The 13,301-nt window shown below is 36.4% G+C and overlaps 2 protein-coding genes and 1 pseudogene across 5 annotated transcripts; 1 reads left to right on the top strand and 2 right to left on the bottom strand.

Moving 5' to 3' along the window:
- Nucleotides 1-522: 522 nt before the first annotated feature.
- Nucleotides 523-2,830, bottom strand: LOC121796973 (peroxidase 3-like). The gene is made up of 4 exons (XM_042195725.1): nucleotides 2,618-2,830; nucleotides 2,352-2,543; nucleotides 2,117-2,282; nucleotides 523-926 (listed from the first exon to the last, which is right to left on the bottom strand). Exons 1-4 carry the CDS (start codon nucleotides 2,828-2,830, stop codon nucleotides 523-525), a joined length of 975 nt encoding a protein of 324 aa, XP_042051659.1.
- Nucleotides 2,831-6,738: 3,908 nt separating this feature from the next.
- LOC121795917 lies at nucleotides 6,739-10,528 on the top strand. Of its 4 annotated transcripts, none has more exons than XR_006049655.1 (9): nucleotides 6,739-6,980; nucleotides 7,766-8,098; nucleotides 8,334-8,454; nucleotides 8,546-8,840; nucleotides 8,956-9,028; nucleotides 9,285-9,375; nucleotides 9,463-9,542; nucleotides 9,835-9,990; nucleotides 10,083-10,224. XR_006049655.1 is itself a non-coding variant. In XM_042194587.1 (8 exons), exons 1-8 carry the CDS (start codon nucleotides 6,894-6,896, stop codon nucleotides 9,928-9,930), a joined length of 1,176 nt encoding a protein of 391 aa, XP_042050521.1. In that variant the 5' UTR covers nucleotides 6,739-6,893; the 3' UTR covers nucleotides 9,931-10,075. The 4 variants fall into 4 exon arrangements, 2 of the variants coding, with proteins under 2 accessions (XP_042050521.1, XP_042050520.1); XR_006049656.1 differs by having other exon boundaries at nucleotides 9,835-9,985; nucleotides 10,083-10,215; XM_042194587.1 differs by lacking the exon at nucleotides 10,083-10,224 and having other exon boundaries at nucleotides 9,835-10,075.
- Nucleotides 10,529-10,663: 135 nt separating this feature from the next.
- Nucleotides 10,664-12,589, bottom strand: LOC121796974 (annotated as a pseudogene).
- Between the last annotated feature and the right edge of the window lie 712 nt (nucleotides 12,590-13,301).

Below are 13,301 nucleotides of genomic sequence, written 5' to 3' on the forward strand. Positions count from 1 at the left end.
TGAACGGTATTTATAAAAAAACGAAACCACGTGCCATCATCCGCGGTTGATCGTCCGCGACCTCCACAATGGGGCGGACGATGGCGCGGACGATGGCCATCGTCCGCGGCCATCATCCGCGACAGCCGCAATGGGGCGGACGATGGCCATCGTCCACGCTATCCTCCGCGACCGAAGTATAGGGCGCGACTATCGTCAGCGCCCTATGGCGCGCACCCGCAATGGGTGCGGACGATGGATGGCGCGGACGATGCGCGCCATCGGGCGTGCCATCGTCCGCCCATTGCGGATGCCCTTAGCTAATTGATATTTGATAGTATTAATTTTTGTACTTATTGAACATCACTTAATGAATACTGTATTAATCTTTGCTAAGTGTATGAAGCATGCATCAATACACGAATTACTCAATATCTCATATTGAGTACTACAAATATTACAAATAAATACAAATAAAGAAAATGTTATATGCAAGTAGTACATATTTAAACAAAAGCAACAAAATAACTTAAAAAATAGAAATCAATTCACAACACTGCATTTCTTCCTAATTTCTCCTGCTTTCCCAGTAAGAACCCCCAGAGTAGCCATCCTCTTCATAGATTGGCTAAACTCCGTTAAGAATTTTCCGAAAATCAACATCTCATTCGCAATCCCATTTGCAATATTGTTGGTCAGAAGCGCTGCATCCGACTGAAAAAGCCCCTGCCCTTGTAACAGCGTCCAAAAATAACGGTTGTCAAACACCAACGAGCTGCCCGGATCCATTTCCACCGTCGTCGTGTTATCTGATAAACTCCGGCATTGCGATCGCAGAGTAGCAGCGTAAGCAGCGTCCAACGACGGATCTGCGTCGCCCTTTCCGGTGAAATTGTACAGCCTATTGCTGAACAAGTTGCAGTGTCCCATGCCAATCGTGTGTGCACCTAATTATAGTTTGAAAATACAACATTAAATCATTTTAATTTTTCGCAAATGTCCCATGAATTCAAAATACAACCGATATGGCAAAATTGAACTTTATGTGTCAAACACCGGATATCATGGGACCATAATAAAAAATTGAAATTTTGTGATTTAATATTTCGTTTTCAAATCTTCTGAGAATTACATCATCCTTTATAATTGAAATAAATAAGTGGAATATATATTAGGTGCAATGAAATTGGTAATAATATCAGTTATAGTAAGACCATCTCCAACCATTACACTAAACTCAAACCCATTTTAGTGTAAATATTACTCTAAATATTGATTTACTCCAATCATTTACACTAAACTCAAACCAAAAAGAATATTCTCCACTAACTTACTTTTTATACTTTTCCATCATATCTATATATTTTATCTAAATTACACAATAACCCCATAGCAATTTTTCAATAACTTTAATTAAATTATATTATATTAAATAAAATAATAAAACTTATTAATTAATATGACTATATATAAAAATTATTATTTATTACATAAATATAATATGATTAAAAACGTGTAATTTTAATTATTAATCTTTCTGGGTTTTTTTTCGTATTTAGCTTATTAATATAACTTTTGAATTTATTGTATCTTCTTAATCTTATTTTATTTAGGTCACGTATCTTTCTATGCATATTTTTATTTTGATTAGGTTGTGTCGTTATATTTTTATATTCTTAATCATATTTTAGATTTTTAGTCTTTGCTTTTGACTTAATTTTATAAAAAAAAACATGTATAAAGAAATGGGCCAGCCCACTAATCAATAATTAAATAACATTAATAGAATTATTTAGGTTTTTATTTGTTATCTTCTTCTCCAACCTGCCGTCTGCGTGTTTTACAGAAGTACTGTAAGTTTTTTCCATTCCTTTTCTTCTTGCATTTTTATTTCTCTTCCTTCCCTTGTTCATTTGATAAATATAAAATGATTTGGACTTGAATGCAATAAATCAAAATCTAAAAAGGTTTTTGGTATAGTTTTAATGTAAACCTAAAGATAGGTATTTTTTTATTAAAAACCTATAATATGATTGGTTTTGCAGTACTGTTGGAGGCATTTTCCTAATGCATTTTAAGTTTTTCAGTATTGTTGGAGATTCTCTAATGATAGTAAGATGATAGTATTAAATTTTACCTGAGAGTACAACGAGATCTTTTACCGTGAGGTTTTTACTGGCAAAAGATTGCTTGAGGGTAGTGAAGTTGGAGAAGGGTGAAGGGATTTCTGCCACAGCCTCCGAATCACGGGACACGATTCCGTCACGTCTGCCAGTTAGCACTTCCCACATCGACATATCCAACTGTGGTCGCATTATCAATTCATTAAAAAATTGTTGACTCCGTTACTGATTTAGTAAATGCTAACTTACTTGAAATGAAACAGAATCTCGGGCCGCTAGGGCGACAATATCAGCGCACGATACCTTACCGGGGCAAGTCTGCTCGAGCTGAGTCTTGATCTCGTCGATGACTTCAAATCCCGCCAACGACCTATTTGGAACCGCATCTTTCTCTGCTGTGTTATTCGTAGTCGAGTCTATCAAAATCGAGTCATCACAACCCTATAAAAAAAATAAAGAAAAACTTTATATAATCAATCATAAATTTAATTAATTCGATCTCTACAAAATCTCACCCTAACAAAGCAGTCATGGAAATGCATCCGAAGTAACTTAGCAGGCAATGCAGCATTGCTTGCTGCATTTTTCCAAGTTATGTTTTGCACGATTTGCTCGGCATGTGGACAGCTCGTACGATAAAAGTTCTTCCTTAACTCTCCACGATTACATAATTCAAATGTTAGAAAGCAAAACAAGAATAAGGTGTATGAAAATTTAAAATTTTCCATTATTTGTAGTAATTTTGTATGTGAATGTCTAACGAGTTAGGCAATATATATAGTACAAAATTTGTAGGCAAGATTGTTGTATAACCAATCCTCAATTTACAAGAAATGTTATTACAACAAATGAACCTTAAAAACCTACCCATTTCCTTATGAAGAAAGGGGTAGCGATAAAAAGGATTATATATTAATCGCGGTTACACAAAGGTGTCTAGGAAAGATCATAAAATATGGAATTGCATACACCTAAGGGAGCCAACCAATTTCTAGGTATCTTTCCTTATATAGTACTTATATTATTTAATTATGAGTAAAGCTTATCCAATAACCGTTTTACCTCCATACTTATAAACCACCCCAAAAAATTAATGAATGTTTTTATCTTAGGGGAAATGCCCCTATAAGGGCCTGTTTGGGGAAATTAAAGTTAGGACTCAATTTCTACCACGTAAAGCTTATCCAATAACCATTTACCTCCATACCTATTAACCACCCAAAAAATTAATGAATGTTTTTATCTTAGGGGAAGTGCCCCCTATAAGGGCTTGTTTGGGGAAATTAAAGTTAGGACTCAATTTCTACCGAGTAAAGCTTATCCAATAACCGTTTTACCTCCATACCTATTAACCACCCCAAAAAATTAATGAATGTTTTTATCATGGGGAAAGTGCCCCTATAAGGGCTTGTTTGGGGAAATTAAAGCTAGGACTCAATTTCTACCGAATAAAGCTTATCCAATAACCGTTTTACCCCATACCTATTAACCACCCCAAAAAATTAAATAATGTTTTTATCTTAGGGGAAATGCCCCTATAAGGGCTTGTTTGGGGAAATTAAAGTTAGGACTCAATTTCTACCGAGTAAAGCTTATACAATAACCGTTTTACCTCCATACCTATTAATCACCCAAAAAATTAATGAATGTTTTTATTTTAGGGGAAATGCCCCTATAAGGGCTTGTTTGGGGAAATTAAAGTTAGGACTCAATTTCTACCGAGTAAAGCTTATCCAATAACCGTTTTACCTCTATACCTATTAACCACCCCAAAAAATTAATGAATGTTTTTATCCTGGGGAAAGTGCCCCTATAAGGGCTTGTTCGGGGAGATTAAAGTTAGGACTCAATTTCTACCGACTGTTTCTTCTAGGCATCTATCCATTTAGTTGGGATATTTTTCACATTATAGGAGTAGTCCTTTACACGAGTCTCTTCAATATTGTATAAATTAAGTTATCAAGTATGTACAATATGTTTAATAATTGGGCAAATTGCATGTAAAGTCATGAACTTTCAAAATAGTTTGGTTTTTCCATGAACTTTAAATGTTGTATAACTTTACCAGAATGTGTAAATTTCCCGACCCGACCAGACTGTGGTGCGCCGGGGGCGCTACTTGGCAACTCCACTAATTCCGATTGTTTCTCTTCTGTCTTTGCAATCTTTGACCCCGAACTTATCACAAACATACAAGCTAGACAAATGAAAACATACAAATCGAATTCTAGAAATCGAATTCAGCATACAAATCGACATAAACATACAAATCGAATTCCACAACTCGAATTCAGCATAAAGGCAGCATTAATTCCACAATTCGAACTGAACCCTAAATTTGTCATTTGCCAAGTCACGCCTCCGGCGCACCACGTAGGATAAGTTTGTGTCGAAAATCTATCGGTCGGGTCGGATGGGAAATTTACACAATCCGGTAAAGTTTATGACTTTTCATGCAACATTTAAGGTTCATGGGAAAAATTAAACTATTTTAAAATTCATGACTTTACCGAAAATTAAAATATTTTGGAAGAATTAAATAAAATGTTAACTATTGTAGTTTAATCCATTCCTACCACTACCTCGGCATTTTTGAGTGGTTAATGTCTACAACAAAGATTGAATGACTAACTTAGTTGCTATCACTAAATTAATAAGCAATACTGCTTGTGCTTCTGATTACCAAATAACTTAGACGATGAAAGAATTTAATTAGTCAAACAACGAAGAAAATTACGTTTAAACCGTTTTCTAATTTTCCGTTATTTACGCCTTTCATAATATAACTGTGATTTTGATTAAAAAAATATGTTCGATAAGTTAGATCTTGAATGGAATTCATACCTGCGCCCCTTGATTCCTGGATCAAGTTGATTTAGTAGAAATTAGATTGAACGTTGGTGCTTCCAAATGTGCACAATTTGTTTTTCAGTACCAATATAATTTAAAATTTGCACCAAACCTAAATACAGAATAAAAAAAATCCCAACTTGATAGTATTTCAAAACCAGTGAAAGAATACAGTTTGAAAGAGTCAATTGCACCACAAATTTCTATGCTTTACGTTTTTAAAAAACTTTTAATATTTGAGTAGGGAAATGATATGATATCGGAGTACTATATCTTTATGTAAGCATCATTCATTCTTGTTTGATGTGTGTTACTTCAAATAATGAATAAAGTAATAAATTTAAGTTTTAGGAATAATAGTTACTTAAATTATGAAATTTAAATAAATTCTAATCAATCACATAAAATTTAGAAATAAAATAAGTATTAAAATACGAAGTTTCAATTTCTCTCAATTATCTCATTTGTATACAAAACGACGTCTTTTGGTGATGTTTGAAATGATGTGGATTGAATCAAATAAGTATTTTTTTCATCTCTAATTAAAAAACACCGTTTTGAGCATCATTAAAGATATAATTTTGTATACGAATGAGACAATTGAGAAAAATTAAAACTTCGTGATTTAATTGTATTATGTTTTCAAACTTTGTGAAGTTTACAAAATTTACCAAACTTATGATTAAATGGTTATTAGAGCATGACCCTCATTCAGTCAAGGCTAAATCGGGCTCAGGCCCATCTGGGGGTCAATCGGGCTGTGCGGCCATTCCGCGGCTCTGGCGCTCTGCTGTGGAAATCCGGGACGGAGGGAGTACTAATTTAGCAACTTATGTAATTTATAATCTACGTATATAATGTGCCTAAACCTTCCGCCCACAAAGGGCGTTTTTGAAAAAAAAAATCTCCGTATATAATGTAGGAAGTTTAATTATGTGATCTGGGAACTATATATTTTATTTTGAATTTAGGACCGGATTATGTGGCAAGCAAAAAAAAGAATTTGATTGATTTGGGATTGAAAAAAAGGCCACTGTTATGGAATATATGGATACTCCCAATCTATTATAGTATCGTGTCGAGTTGAAAGGAAGAAACATGCCATGGCGCTCTTACAGCCTACAGGTAGCATGAATGATCACAAAAATCATTATAATTTCATTACCTATTTGAATTGAATTTATAGGAGTTGAAATCCAAAACGACAATGCAAATTTCCAAAAAAAAGGAAAAGAAAATGCATGTTCTATGAGATGTGTCCAAAATATACTACTAATAATAAGCACAATACAATAAAAATGAGACAAGAAAATATGTTTGAGATATTGACGCAACCAATTATTCATTTCTAGCATGTGAAAGTGGGGACTCAATTGGCGGTGGCCTCTTGATTATGTTTGTAGTTTCTCAAATTTTTTGGAATTGTATGAGATGCGAAACCAGTTATGTGCATACGAAAAATGCACTACTTATATTTAATTAAATGTTAGTAAAATAGTAGTATATTTTATCCCATAGCATAAAAATAGATATTCTTCTATTTTACTCCAAAATAATCATCTTCTATTTTTGACAGTTTTCTTTATAGTATGGTCAGTCTCACTCATCACTTGTAATAATTTATTCACTTTTTTTTTACTACTCTCTTTTCTATTTTAGTCTAAAAACTTGTATGATTCCAAAAGTATAATTTTTTATAGGAGGAGTCATATTTAAAATTAGTTTTTTGATAAGGGTAGTTTGAGTAATATACATTTAATATAAGGGTGATAATACCCGAAGCAGTTTTAGTCACCCTACTGACCTCATCACTCCTTGTAATCATTCATTCGTTCTTCTCTTAAAACACTTAGATCCCACGAAATTTCCAGGAAAAAAAAGTTGGTTTTTGGGAGAAGAATTTGATCAGTTGGGTGAAAGTCTGCATTTTTGTGGGTCAGTATGGAAAATTCAGGAGCAGGTAGTGAGGTGAACAACCAATTAGCTGATCATCTTTTAACTCAGAGCCTTCCAAGATTAGAATCACAGGTTGTTGATCTGATTAATGTGCTGTTGAGTTTTTGGTGTTTTTTTTTAAATTTTGTTTCTGGTGATGGAGTTTGTAGCTTTGTCTTACTAAAGAAAACAAGTGTAGCTGAAACAATAAATTATTTGTAGAGAGAAGGTTGAGTCTGCAAGAATCAGCAGCCTTTCTCTATGAGTTAGTGACTGGTTTTCTCCCTAAAGCTAGATTAGAGAAACAAGAAAAAACAGAACTTGCTGTATGGTGCTGAATTGGCTTCTTATCATGTTTTAGTAGTCAAAATAGTAACTTTCATTTATATGCATATTCATCTCAAGTGGCAACAACAACAGAAACAGTACTTACTTTTTTTAGATGTGTAAGTAATTTAGTAAATCTTATGCTCATATATTTCTCTTATTTGAGTGATTTGGTAATTCTAGTACTCTTGGTTTCAAATCCAATACTTGCCCTCTCATTTTATGTTTTTTCTTTGACTTTGTAAATTGTAATTGTGCTAATTGTCTACTCCATTTAACTAGAACTTTGTCATTGCTTTTTTCCAATCTTCAGGTTATATATTCATTTTGTTGAACAGACAAAATGTTGGTATAGTATAACTGAACTAATGTGGAAGATGGGCTAGATATCCACTTTGGGAATAATTTGCATATTCCCAATTTTTCTCAACTCTCCAATTACAGTATTTTGATGTATATTTGATGACTTACTCCATTCTAAGTTTGTATGGCTTGTGTAGTTAATATGATACGAACATTTTTTTTGACAATGCAATTACCTCTGAACGTAGGCTGAATCAGTTAGTAGAAACTCTACAAATATGGCTGCTAATCCAGATCCAAGTACACAGCGTGCAGATCACCTAACTCTTCAGATACCTCCGAGACACAGTATTTTCTCAAAAAGTCGCAGTATCAAGGGTTTCCTTCACTCGCTCAGCTTTAAGAAGAAGAAAGCTCCTTTGGAGGGTGAAAGAAGCCCTCTTCTCAGTTCAGATAAGGCACCTCTCCCCGAGAGCCCCGCCTTTTCAAATATCTTGCCTTGGCAAAAGTGTGCTTCCGTTCCAGTAACACCTGCCTCGTACTTGTCCCCTAAGACACTCAGTGAAAGACACAGATCAAATGTACTTTTGCCTCTCAACTCTTATACTTATTAAATTTTGTTGATACCTCTTGTCATATGATAGAAATTTTGGTGGAGCCATGTGTGTCTAAGGCCTAGATTTGCCTTTTATCTAAGCTGCATTAAAATTAATGAATAAGCCTACCTTATTGTTAGGAGACTGTCGCCACAGACTACTTAAATACAACGAATTTGCATTTGCATTTCTAAATGTCATACTCTGTAACTTATCTCAGGAAACTGCAGCTAGAGTTGCTGTGTCGAGGTCACTCTCTGTGCCAGGGAGGAAGAGTTACTTCATTGTGAGATCTTTATCATCAAACTCTGGTGAAAATCAAGCTTCACATAGTAATAGCGGTATGTTATTCATTCATTTTTTTTCCTGTTCTCCAATATATATTGACGAGGTGTATGCAATACTAATCTCATATTGCTTGTTGCAAGATAGATCAAATAAGCCCGGCTCCTGTCCACGAGGATCAAGAGTTTCCCGAAGAAGAAGTGGTGTGCAGGATCTGTTTGGACACCTGTGAAGAAAGAGATACGTTCAAGCTGGAGTGTCTTTGTAAAGGATCACTCAGACTTTTACATCAAGAATGTGTAATAAAATGGTTTAGCCAAAGTGTAAGCAGAAACTGTGATGTCTGTGCTAACGAAGTAAAGAATCTACCTGTCACTTTGCTTCGAGTAGCTCCACCTGCTCAAAGAGAGACCGGAGAAATGCCCATAGATCAGTCAATAAGGTGATTTCTTTTATGTTAGTTAAACTAAGCAATGAACTTCACTGGATATTGATGTTTCATACTACAGATTTCTTGAATTTGTTACTGATCAACTTCTGAATCTGTATATACTCAGTGCCTGGCAAGATTTTGTGGTGCTCGTGTTGATTACTACAATATGCTACTTCTTCTTCTTCGAGCAGCTACTGGTGAGATATTAGACAATAAGATGCTAGTTTAAATGTTTGCATTTTCCGATTGCTTCAGGGGGGGGAGGGTGTTTACATGGGGCGATAGCTTAGATAGATAAAAACAATATAAAGTAATCCACCACATAGCATGATCATGTAAACCTTTAACACGCAATCCTATGATTTTCGATCCAATATATCACTCACAGTAAAGAGGTAAATGTCTCCCATCGTCATATGATTTTATTATTGAGGAATGTTTTTCTATCTGCAGACCGAGGATATGAAAAACCAAGCGCTTGTGATTTCTGCTCCATTCGCTTTCACATTGGGTCTTACTTCGTCGATTTTTGCTGTGGTTCTTGGTTTGTGCTCGATAAAGCTCAAAATGATTTTATTTTTTTTTTGGTGTGGGAGAATATTGATCCAAACATAGTTTATTTCTTATGCAGCACTTAAAGAGCATGCATGGACTTATGTGGGGCTTGAGTTTGCTCTTGTGGCCTTGATTCTCCACGTTTTCTACAATTTGGTGAGAATCACTCAAATTTTGCCATTTTTCTACTTCTAAGTTTCTAACTTCTTGGGTTTTTATTATTTTCAAGCACTTGTTTCGTTTATGAATCACGAAACTTAGGACTTGTAACTGAATGGCGCTTTATGAAACTGAGTCATTTGCATAGGCTTATATAAAATGGCTGATTGGTTTAGAAATTCACGAACTTGCCCGAATTTGGTTATGCACAGATCTGTTAAATTTTGTTCTCGAATACACAGGCTTTTACATTGTTTGAAAATTTCTCATGATTTTGTTTTCCGGCGAGATTAAAACTGGCTCGGCAGCTAGAAAGCACGGGCATGTCGTCCCGCATTCAATTCATCTGGAAAGAGAAATCAAGAAAAAATTGCAAACAATGTAAAGTATGTGTATCTGAGAAGAAGATCCAAAAGTCATGTGCAAAAACCAAAATCAAGGCAAAGTTCGTGTATTATAAACCAATTAACCCTGTATAAAAAGTATTTTACCCCCCAGGAAAAATTAGTACATGATGGCATGTTCTTGATCTGGCAGCTTCACTTGTCAGCAATTTACGCCATCTTGATCGCGTCGTTCTTAGGGCTGGGTACGGCTATGCTCCTCCACACTATATACATACAGATTTGCTGGTGGTGGTCTCGAGAAGCACGGCCCTCCGAGCTAGTGTGACACCAGCCGAGAGAGATGAAATCAGAGAAACACGCCGTGTATTTCCTTGTAGCCTGCATGATGTTGCAGGAACGTTGCCCTGCAGTAAAACGAAGAGGCTAACTGAGGGTTACTGCAGAAGCTCAAGTGCATATTGAAACTTTGAGATTTTCCACTCTATCAAGGGGCCTACAGGGTAGTGAAAATTTGTACTGATATTAGTTTGACATGTAGTAGCAAGTGGTATTGTCATTTTTGGTGGTGCTGTATAAAGAAAAAGGAGATGATATTATCTGTTATTATTTGAGTTACATATAACTCTTTTCCCTTTATAAGCATATTGTGATGTAGGAAAATAGAATGTAATGTGTGTAAAAATGAAAGTCTATTAGCTGACATAAAGTCTGCTGATTTTCTGAAAGGATAAAGAAAGCTGAATTTCAAGAGTCTTTTTGTGGCAAGAAAGGCTATGTGATCCCATCCCAGATAGAAGGAAAAGATATGGGGAATCTCATTTCAAATCCAAGAACAGATAGCATCATATGCACATCTTCCTTGCACAAGCAAGAGTTGCTCCCAGCAACGAATGCCGCAACCTGATTCCTCACTTCGACCCAGCTGCAGCCGGGCATTTTCTTAATGCCGCGGTCAGCCATTGCCTTCCTCAAAGTCTCTGCTCGTCTCCACTGCCCGCTAGCTGAATACATGTTCGACAGCACCACTTAGCTCATCTCATCACCAGGCTTCACCAGCTGCAGCTGTTCTGCTATTTCCGCACCCATCTTAACACAACCCTGAGACAGAGTATGACCCAAAAAGAGCCTCCAATGAGCCAACACTCACATTCTTCGACTCTGCATATTTATCTGCTATTTCTTTTGCCCTCTCCAACTGTCCGGCTCTTCCTAACATATCCACCACACAAGCCACATGCTCGATTTCAGGAGAAACGCCATAGCGCGAAGTCATTGACTCGAAAAAGAAGAGGCCATCATTGATCAAACCCAAGTGGTTACAAGTCATCAATAAGCCTATGAAGGTCACATTGTCTGGTTTCATCCCAGAAGCCACCATTTCTTCAAGAATGCCTAGAGCTTCGCTAGAGTGCCCGTGCAATCCAAATGCAGATAACATCGTGTTCCAGGAGATCAAATCCTTTTCAGAAATATCTGCAAAAGCTCTGCACGAGCTGCATATGTCCCCACATTTGCCGTACATGTTCACAAGGCCATTGCCAACGTAGGCGTGAGCATGAAAACCATATTGAATTACACAGCCATGGACCATTCTACCATGGCCTAGCGTTGCCAAGTTCGAGCAAGCATGTAAAGTAGCTCCTCCTGCAATATCATCTGGCCTGATTCGATTTGTTGATTTGTGATTTTCGAATTGTTGATTTGTTTAAATTAACAATTCCAAATTTGCAATCATTTGTTTCAATTCACAATTCCAAATTTGAAATCATTTACAGCTTAAAATAGATTAATTGTGATTATAGACTAAAATCCTCGAATTTGTTGATGTTTTTAAATTCACATTTCCAAATTTGCAATCATTTACAACTTAAAATAGATTAATTGTGAATATAGACTAAAATATTACGAATTCACAGTCTAACCAATGTTTGGATGAGTAACAAAAATAAGTGTAATTTACATCAAGGCTATAGCTAGGTTGTGAATTAGCCCCTATTTTAAATTTTAATCCACGCTCGAGTTCTAATCGTGAATTATAGGAGTATTAAGAAATAGAAATCACTAATTAAATTAAAATTGTTAAAGGACAAAACAGTAAATATTGGTACCTTTTATTTAAAATATTAATGAATAGACTTTATATGCGCAATCTCATACTAGTATTTGATAAGTTTCACTATATTGTTTTTCATTTTTTATGAACTATGTTTATAAATAAATATGGCAATTAACAAATACTCATAAACTGTGATGCCAGATATCTAAAGTAGTAGTAGTTAGAGTTGTCAACTGGGCCGGGCTAGCCCAGCTCGGCCCAGGCCCGACGAGGCCCGAGGGTGTTGAGGCCCAGCTCGGCCCAGGACCAGGGTCTGAAACGAGCTGTGCCGGGCCGGGCTTATTTTTATATATCTCAACCCAGCCCAGCCCAGACCCACTTGGTCAGTGGGCCGAGCTGGGCCGGGCCGAGCTGGGTTGGGCCGGTCTGAGTTAGAATCTCTCTTCCACTCTCTTTATCACACGCACACGAACTCACGAAACGGGATACTGAAAAGGGATGAGTTTGATTATGGCTGAAGCCGACGGAGGAGGGGACGCGAAAGCACTGTTAAGCTCTTCCATCCCTTCCGGAAAGGACACCGTCTGGTTTGATGTCTCGTCTCTCTTACATCGCGCCTGCCACAGTCCGTTCCTCTCCATATCTCTTTCTCAATTGCGATCACTATATTTATAAATTGGACTAACAGGGTTGCCCCAGCCTTACTCCGTTTAATACATTCGCTGATTTCTTAATGTATGTAGTTAATTCTTTTCAATTGCTGTATGGATTCCCGTTTTCCGGTGTAAACGATGTATTTTCTTAGGGAATATTTCTATGTATGTATGTTTTTCCGATGCAGCAAAACTAAGCTGGAGTTTCCATAGGGAATACAATTACATGTATTTATAGGAGTGGGTTGAAGCTGGGCTGGGCTGGGCTGGGCTGGGCTGGGCCTGGGCTGCTAGCGGGCCTGGTCCTGGGCCGGTCCTGGGTTTACAAATAGGCCCAAATAGAGCCCGTTACACTCAACAAGCCCAGCCCGAGCCCGTTCCATTTCTCTAACGAGCCGGGCCTGGGCCGAGCTGGGCTGGGCCAGCCCGGCCCAGTTGACAACTCTAGTAGTAGTTGTAACTTTTTGTTAGCTTCCCTAAATTCTCCCCTCTAACTATTTCTTTTTCATTTTACATACTCAATTTGGTTGAGAGGAGAAAATATAGTAAGTGGTGCTTTGTAATATTAGATTTAAATATCTTATGGTTAAAATAAAACAAATTCCATAATTTCCCAAACTACACATATGATTTAAAAGGTTAATTTCCATACTAACTAAATTATTGAATTCGTAAAAATAAATAATTTTCGCAACTACGT

Source organism: Salvia splendens, chromosome 3 (genome assembly GCF_004379255.2).
Source record: "Salvia splendens isolate huo1 chromosome 3, SspV2, whole genome shotgun sequence".
Taxonomy (NCBI): Eukaryota; Viridiplantae; Streptophyta; class Magnoliopsida; order Lamiales; family Lamiaceae; genus Salvia; species Salvia splendens.